Genomic DNA, 8,804 nt, shown 5'->3' with positions numbered 1-8,804 from the left:
CATGGAGTCAGCACACTCTGAGAGGGAGTGTCAAATCTTTTTTTTTTCTTTTTAGGAGGTAGGGAAGCTGAGGAGAGAAATTTGCTGTGGGGGAAACTTTTTCCTCTGGGGAGCCATTGGTGAGGGCAGTGACTCTGAGATGGGGAAGTCTTTTCAGAATCCCAGAGACACAGAGTGTTAAAGGGAGCTTCACTTAGAGATGTGTGAGGCCAGGCCTGATGGCTCACAAGGAAACTGAGGCTTGGGGAAGGGAGTGCCTTGCTAATAAGTGACAGAACCAGGACCGGAACACAGCTTTGTGTGTCCTATGGTGGATACATCCCTGGAGTGGGTGGCAGTGAGTCCTGAGGAAACTGGAGAGGAGGGAGAATCAGGGCTAGGCCCAGAAGGAAAGGGGTGAGAGTCGCCGTGCGGTCCGATGGGTGGCTTGCAGACCATTAGTTTGCATCGAACACTGGATTTCAAGGGAAGAAGAACCGTGCACGTGCACGGGGAGGGGCCTCACAGAGGTAGGGCGGGGATGTGTGCTACTCCCTAGGACTTGAGAAATTTCCCTATCATTTCCTGTTTCTCCAGAGGGAGTTGTCATTTTAATCTTTTTTAAATCAGAGGAAGGGGCCCAAGGAAACTTTTGGAGGTAATGTTTTATAATCTATTGTGGTCACGTTTACAAAACTGCACACAATTACCAAAACTCAATAAACTGTATACTTAAAATGGATTTAAAAAATACATAAAATCAGAGGAAGGGAGTAAGTGAATTAGATCCCAATAAAGCTGTTATTAAAAAATGAAAAAACAACCCCCCCCAATAAAAAACACCAACCAAGCAAACAAACCCAAAACAACAGCAAAGCAGGAGAGAACAGCTCAGAGGGCAGCGGTTCCTCATTTCCAGCCTCAGCTCCTCAAATGGCTATTTCTTTCACCCATTCTTTTCTTGATCAGCAAAAAGCCAAGGCCAGCTCAGCCAGGGCGATGTCAGAGGTTGCAGGAGAAAGAACTTGACAAACACACAAGCCACCTCTTCATTTACTGTAAAATCCTGTTTAATATGTAACATTTCAGGCAGAGAGAGGCCCTGACCAACCCCCACTGCAATCTATTGGCCTGCTTCTTGTTCGCTCCCTAGCTCATCCACCACAGACATGTCCTCCTTTCCTGCTCCCCTCCCTCCCCACCCACAGGTCCACAGCGCCACCCCTTCAACTCCACTTGCCCACATCCCTCCCCACCGATGTGACTCCAGAAATAGGGGATCTGACAGCACAGGGTTAAGATTAGTTTCATAATTGGACATGCTGTCAGAGCATCCTATGTCTTGTCCCCAGTGGTCCCAGGGAGAGGGAGAGGAAAGAGAAAGGGGTACAGGCAACAAGAGCTGCCCACACCCCAGTCACCTTGGGCAGCTCCCCTCTCCCTCAGCCATCCAGACAGAAGGCCCAGGAGGAAGGGGAGGATGGTTTGGCAGGAGCACTCCCTGGCAGGCCCAGGTGGGTGAGGGCTGGGATGAGAGGTGGCCTGGCGTGTGGCATCAGCAGGCCGAGCAGCGGTCACTCTTCTCAGCCAGCCCGGCCCCAGAGCCGGGGCTGCGTCGCAGGATGTCTTTCAGAGAGCCGTCCTGCTCGCTCAGCAGCTTGTTGATTTCATTCTGCTTGTACTCAGGCGAGAGGCGGTGGCCGAAGCCCGAGCCCTTTCGGGAGGGCGGATTGGAGCGGCGCCGGGCTCGGCGGGCACAGGCCCGGATGACGAGGTACACCACCTCGGCCACGTTGAGGATAATGCAGATACCCGAGGCGGCCAGCATGAAGACAGTGAAGACGGTTTTCTCAGTGGGGCGGGACACGAAACAGTCCACCGTGTTGGGGCAGGGGTAGGCCTCACACTTGACCAGCCGCACCATGGCATAGCCCGGGTAGAGCAGGTAAAAGACGTACATGAAGGCGGCCTCGAACAGCAGCCGGAAGACTACGCTGATGACGTAGGTCCACCACAGCGTCCCTGAGATGTGCACCTTGTGCCTCTTCACCTCCTCCAGGTGGAGGGGGTCCCCATGGCCCTCAAGTCGCAGCATTTTCTTTTCTATGTGCTGCTGGTGAGCCACGTGCATGGCCACGAGGAGCGCTGGGGTGGAAACCAAGATGAGCTGCAGAGACCACAGCCGCACGTGGGAAATGGGGAAAAAGTGGTCGTAGCACACGCTGTTGCAGCCAGGCTGCAGGGTGTTGCAGATGAACGAGGACTTCTCGTCACCCCACACGCTCTCTGCAGCCACCACCAGCACCATGATTCGGAAAATGAAGATGACCGACAGCCATACTCGGCCAATGGCAGTAGAATGCCGGTTCACACCACTGAGCAACGTGTACAAGCCTGTCCAGTTCATCCTGCCTCATTCACACCTGCAAGACATGAGCCACAAACCTGGGGCACAAGGCCAGGCCCCGGGACACCGGCTGACGGCCTAATCAGCCCTTCCAAGAGCCAGTGACAAGAAAGGACGAAGGATACTCATGGCTTTCCTCATCACCCCGTCTCCCTTGCTGGCCTCTCCTCCTCCTCCTCCTCTTCCTCCTCCCTCACTTGACTTGACCTCCCGGAGCCCCATCATCTCCCTTCTTTGCTTTCATCCAACATTCTTTCCTCGCCAGCCCCGTTTTTGCCAGGCCCGTCTTGTTCTGCCTTCAGCCATCCTCTTGAGCTCCCCATCCCCCAGCTCCTTAACGCCGGACCTGGGGCAAACCCAACAAAGCCCGTTACCTTGGGGAGCGCCTATCCCTGAGGCCACCCAGACAGGTCCCCTATGGTCTCATGTCTGCCGGGGGAGTCGTCCCTAGGTCCGCGCCTGCGTCCCAATTCATCGCCGCCCGGTGCTGGGGAGTCATATGCTGCTTTATACCCAGTGTCTGCACAATGGGAGCTTTGTGGGGCTCTGAACAACGCCCTTTAGAATTCAGATCAAACGCCCTGACTTCCGCCCACCCTACACACAGAGCACTTGTGTCCCAGCGCCGGACACCCAGCCTGCACCCACCTGTTCTGTGCCCGCCCGGTCCATCGCCGCACCCGCCCCACAGTCCCACCAGAAGAATGGCCACGGCGGGCGGGGTGGGGTAAATGGAACAAAGACAGGTGCATAGAAGAGGGGGTCTGAGGGGACCAGGAAGGCCTGGGCCAAAGCCCTTCTCCATGCCCCTACTAGAAACTTATGGTCCGCATGATTTTTCCTAGGCTTAGATCCACTCCGGGGTATGGGTGAGCTAGAGGGGAGGAAAGAGAGCTCATATTTATCAAGCCAGGAACCACATTAGGCATTTTCTCATACATTCTTTCTTTTGACCCACTTAGCCAGCCTCTAAGGACTATCACCCTGGTCTTTGCAGATGAGGAAGCTGCAGCTCAGATAAGTTCACTCACTCAAGGTCACACAGCTCGGAAGTGTTAGATCTGAAGCAGCAGCCGAAGCCCTTTCCACAGTATATTCCTTGTGCTTCTGCAGATGCTGCCAACAAAAGCCAAGGCTCGTGTTCCCCATAAAAGCGCAAGCAACATGGACGCTATTGACCTGTGATTACGTCGCAACTCCAGTGTCATGGAGCAAATCCCGACCTTGAGCTTCAGCAAAGGGAACCCATACAGAGGGTGGCCAGGTGGGCACATGGCAAACACAAGCCAAAAGGAGAAAGGAAGAGTTAAGCAAGAAAACAGAAAGTTAGGAGATGGAATAGGTAAGAGTCACACAGCTTTGGCTTTGAATTCTGGTGCTACCCCCAATGCGCCCTTGGGCTAATGACTGAACTTCTCTGAGCCTGCTTGCTCATCTATAACCACTGTGAAGACCCAGGGTGGTTGTGAGGTTCAATGAAGCAAATGCAAAAGTTCTTAGCCCATCTCTACCATCACAGCTGACGCTCACAGAGCCTTATCAGAAAGAGGAAAACAATGTTGCTTTGGGGGACTGACTGGGCTGCCAAACCCAATGTCCCCTAGCATTATTTCCCAATGCTTTTGTTGACCTATAGTGTCCCACTGAGATAGAACAGATCGTCCCCTTGCTGTCCTGCCCCCAATGTCAAGTGTACATTGTAGCCTCATGGTTTCTGAGCTTGCCAGTGCTCTAGGGAAGAAATTCCCCTCTATCCCTTAGGCAGGCAAGAAGGCCTCCCCCTACCACCCACCACTTCTGCCACGAAGTTGTGAGCAGACCATGCTTGAAGCAGGGAACTGGATGTGAGGAGAACACACAGTCCTGGACGGGTAGGACTTGCCTGTTGCAGGGGGGAAGGGGTGGCTGGCGTATTAGCAACCGGAAAAGTTGGGGAATGGGGTGAAAGAAACTAGAGGATGAAGGGACAGTCCATGGCACATAGATTACTTCTCTGAACAAGGTTTCTCCATTTAACTTAAAAAAAAAAAAAAAAGGCTTAGTGAGTTCATGCTGTGGGCCTAAACCAGGACACAAATGTCCTTTCTCCCAAGTCCGGGATTCTGAAGGCGGAGCTGCTACAGGAGACACCACTCTTAGCAGGAAAGAAATGCTTCATCTGGTGAGACGTTAGATTCAAAGACACGTGCTCACAGAGCAGTATTACAAATAATCATTTACTGAGCACCTGTTCCATACCAGGTCCTTGCACACGCACTACGTCACATAAAACTCAGAACCTCATGAGGTAGGTGTTCTTTCTAATCCTCATGTCACAGATTGGGAAACTGAGGTAAGGAGAGGTGAAGGGATTTCTACAAGGGTTACAAAGTTTACGCAGTCAGTACGTGACTGAGCTTGGGATTTGAGCCAGGCCAAGTTGACGTCACAACCCAGACTTTTTCCCCTAAGCTCTACTGCCTGGGCTGGAATTAGAATTTTTCTTTCTGTGTTTTTAGAAATAGGGAAATTCAAACCTGGTCTGGCTTTTATTCTCCTGTAGTCCCTTCTCCCCTTTCCTATCAAGTGACAACTCTTTTCCTCTCCTTTCTTCCCAGGGCTTTCTGCTGCCTCCTGATTGGCTCTGTTTTCCCTTCCTTAGCTTTTTTACACTGGTTCCTCAAACTCAAGCAAGCTTCAGCTGTTCTCTTCTCTCTGCCCCTCAGGGGGGCCCCCCAGACAGCCTGGTCACCCCTCAGTTTCTAGGTTCTTATAGCCCTCTGAGTCATAGCCAGTAGCTCCCTTGGGGGCCCCTAAGGACCCTTGTGTGGGCACTGGGATCCTAAGTTTGGTTCTCACGTTTGGAAGGAGAGCTGATCCCTATGTCAACATGAATACGGCAAGGGTTTCATTTTAAAAACATCCCGGGGCGTGACCTGATTTTGAAATCCAAACCGTTTTTGTGACTTTGGGTTAAAGTCCAGGTATTGATATGCTCTGTGCGGCTCCAGGTATGTTTTGCCCTCATGTTTAATTAGACAGGATTTCTCTGTCTATGGCCTTGTCCTTGGATTCAGATTTGCTCAAGCACTCAATCACAGTTCAAAATCGAGACATGGCCCTTCATCCTTAGAACTGCCCTGTAATATTATCCCCATTTTTCAGACAAGGAAGTTGAGTCTCAGAGAAGTTAAATAACTTGCCTCAGTGGCAGCTGCTGTGCTGCTAAATGCCAGAGTCAAGTTTCAAACTTATTTTCCTCTGACCTCAAAGCTTTTGTACATTGCACTGCCTTTGGCGGCCTCTCTTCCTTTAAGGACTTTGCATTCTGAGACCAGGCCCAGGACTCCAAAACTTACACTCCTTCCCACATGTGTGTGCATGTGCAGGTGCCTGCGCACGTGCATACACACACACACACACACACACACACACACACACACACACGCATACATATTCATCAAATCCGTCTCTTTCCTTCTGGCCCCCCACCTGTACTGTCCTGCCTTCCATCTACAGGAAATTCTTCTGTTTTTTGGTTTGGGGAAGAGGGGCTTGGCTGGGATGGATGAGGTTACACTCAGCCTCAGACTGCATGCTCCCTCTCACAAGCAGCCTGTGGCCAGGAGCGGACAAGGGGCTTTCTTTGATATTTCCTTCTGAGTTTTGGGCTGCCTTCATCAGTTTGGCATGGGTAAGGCCCATCTCCTCCAGCCCTCTTCCTCTTCCCTGCTTCTCTTCCATGCCTCAATCCTGTGGTCCCACAGCCCCTTCCATGGTCATCACACTTGTCCCCTCTACCCTGCCATATATATTCTGTGGCCAGGCTTGACTCAGGGCTGGTGAAGCTCATTCCCATTTTCTGCTTTTCTCGCTTGGCCATGGTCTTTCCTTGCAACTCCCACTAATGTTAGCTCCTTTACTGTTCGCCCTACACCTTCTTACTCCTCCATCAGTGACTTCATGTTGCCACCACTTATGGAATGCTTCCTGTGTGCTACAGCTCTAGGTTCATTAACTGTCATCCTCACAACAGTCCTCAAGCTGTGGATTACTGTGTTCGGTTCACAGCTAAGGCAAGAGAGGCTCAAAGAAGCTGTGTAACTCATCACACAGCTGGTAAGCAAGTGCTGGAGTTCCGATTGGGGCTCATGTGGAGCCCTCACCAAAGCCTGGGTCCCTTCCCCATTGCTCTGCTGCATCCTCATCCATAGTCTATCCCTTCAAACCTCTGTTTTTTTCTCTCTACTCTCCTTCCCTCATGTCATTTTGTAAGTCCATGTACTCTGGCCATGCTATTCCTAACAGCTGGAACAACTTTCAAACAGCTGGAAGTCCACCCCTCCTGTAGATCCCCAAATCATCACTTACTCCAAGTTCCCTCATGAAAACAAACATGCATGCTCCCAAATCTCAGCCCTGTTGGCCGGCCCTCTGTGCCCACTCAGGGCACTGTATTCATCCGCCCGCAGCCCCCATGTTGGTGCCCCATGCTCCCACTGAACTCTAACCCTGTATGGCAGGAAATTTCCTAAGGGGATAAACTTGGACTCCCTATGCCTAGGGGGCCCCCAAGTCCTCCTGAGAATTGGGCCCTGTGGGGACGAGGGGAATCCTTGGCTGGGGAAAAAAGACTGAGGGGAGAAGCAACTTGGAGACTGGAAAGATGATAAGAGTTGGGGGCTAGAAAGAGAGGCTAAGGAAGCCTGGCACCTGGCAGGATGGGCCTCACCCCAGCTCAGAGGGAAGCACAGAAGGGATCTAAGTGGCTGAATGCTGAGGCCAAGGGAAAGCAGGACCCGGGCGTCTCCCCAGCCCCCATTTCTGCCCCCCTGTGCCACACCAGCGTTCTGCTGGTCCACCTCCCCCAACCCCCAGCTGCCTCACCTGACTGGCGCTGCGCTTTCCTGGAGAATGTCTGCAAGCATGTCTGCACTATGCCAGTAGGTACTGTCAGCCCAGCCCAGGGGAGGGACAAAGAGTCCAGGGCCAGAACCAGATATGGCCCACAGCCCAAGAGGAACCAGACAAACATTAACCAGCCCCACCTCCTCCCACACACAATTAGTAAAGAAGATTGATCCCCTGAGCTCCCAATGGGTTTGGAGAGACAGGTCGCACAGCCTGGAGTTACTGTACTGTTCTAGATGGAGAGGGTCATCACTGTCACCCATGTGCCCATGTTTAGTCCATCTCACCTGGGAGACTGAACTGGACCTGGGCTCATCAACAGCTCTTAGCCTTCCCCCACCCCCTGGCCAAGGTGTGGGCACCTGCGCTCCCTTCCATCACTTAGAGCACCCAGCCTCTAAAACCATATGACTCTGGGGAGGGAAAAAGCCATGGGCAGTGCTTACTGGCATCTTGAGGTTGAGGTGAGGGAAGACACTGCTTCCCCCACATGGCGACACCAGGGTGCTCTTTGCCTCTCTGCTTACTGTCCACGTCTTGAGTGGCTGGAGATGGACCAAAGTATTTCCAATCCCATCCCAGAACCCTAAAACCTCTTCAAAAATTGCATTCTAGTCTCGGGGCCAAGGCCATTGGACTGCAAAGTGTATCATGTGCAGGAACAGATCTTGGCAATCATTAAGGTAAACAGAGAATGTCAACCATTAACCGTGAGGTCAGTCCAGTTTGAAGGAAGGCCTACCTGAAGACCCTGCTAATTCTATGACCTGACTGGCAGCAAAGAAATAAGTGAAGTCAGCAGAAACCGCTCCTTTGCCTTCTGCTCTCCACCCCAGCCCAAGCTCACTGCCAGAGAGCCAGAGACTCGGCTTCCCTTGGCCAAACCCGGCCATATGGATACATCAATTGATAAGTCTTTACTGGACACCTGCTGGGTACTCAGTACTGGATACATGCTGGGGACAGGTGGCAGAAGAGGGGAAAATATCCCAACTATTCTTAAAGAATTTGTCAACTTCCTGAGGAGACAAGACCAAGACTCAAGAAGTTACCATGAAAAATATCAGTGTATATTTAGTTATGTAGTTATGACTCTGACTGTGGAGGGAGTTTGAAGAAGGGGAAGATGAGAGTAAACTGAAGTAATCAGGGAAGGCTTCCTAGAGGAGGTGAAGCTTGAATGGAGAAGTAAGTGATGTCAGGGGTAGGAAAGTGGAAGGGTAGGGCCAGCATTCCAGGGAGGAGGAATAGTGTGAGCAAAGGCACAGAGGTAGGAATGAGCAGAGCATGTATGGGAGACAGAAAGGAAGCAGGACTGTGTTGGGTGGCTGTGGAAGACAGTGTCAGTCAGCAAGACGCTCAGAGTAAGAAGGGCATTTAAAGTCAGGTAAGGAATTCCTTTTGTGAGTGCCTGGTAAATCTGGTATAAGGCAAACCTGAGCTAGACACCATGGGGAAAGGCTGAATGGCATTCCCTGGCATTTGGCAATTCCTGCTGAGTGTACGGGTCGGACTGGCTAAAGAGGAG

At 51.8% G+C, this 8,804-nt stretch overlaps 1 protein-coding gene across 4 annotated transcripts; it reads right to left on the bottom strand.

Annotated features, from left to right (window-relative positions):
• Window positions 1–1,027: 1,027 nt before the first annotated feature.
• Window positions 1,028–7,747, bottom strand: GJB1 (gap junction protein beta 1). Of its 4 annotated transcripts, none has more exons than XM_019747943.2 (2): window positions 7,723–7,747; window positions 1,028–2,402 (listed from the first exon to the last, which is right to left on the bottom strand). In XM_019747943.2, exon 2 carries the CDS (start codon window positions 2,384–2,386, stop codon window positions 1,535–1,537), a length of 852 nt encoding a protein of 283 aa, XP_019603502.1. In that variant the 5' UTR covers window positions 2,387–2,402; window positions 7,723–7,747; the 3' UTR covers window positions 1,028–1,534. The 4 variants fall into 4 exon arrangements, with proteins under 4 accessions (XP_019603502.1, XP_019603499.1, XP_074179699.1 ...); XM_019747940.3 differs by lacking the exon at window positions 7,723–7,747 and adding an exon at window positions 7,253–7,382; XM_074323598.2 differs by lacking the exon at window positions 7,723–7,747 and adding an exon at window positions 3,035–4,375.
• Between the last annotated feature and the right edge of the window lie 1,057 nt (window positions 7,748–8,804).

This window comes from Rhinolophus sinicus, chromosome 18 (assembly GCF_057876585.1).
Source record: "Rhinolophus sinicus isolate RSI-liver-muscle chromosome 18, RSI-T2T, whole genome shotgun sequence".
Taxonomy (NCBI): domain Eukaryota; kingdom Metazoa; phylum Chordata; class Mammalia; order Chiroptera; family Rhinolophidae; genus Rhinolophus; species Rhinolophus sinicus.
This window is presented reverse-complemented; position numbering and strand designations above follow the sequence as displayed.

Bases quoted from the DNA above. Each gene is read 5' to 3' on its own strand.
- GJB1 (XM_019747943.2), bottom strand. From the start codon at position 2,386: ATGAACTGGACAGGCTTGTACACGTTGCTCAGTGGTGTGAACCGGCAT.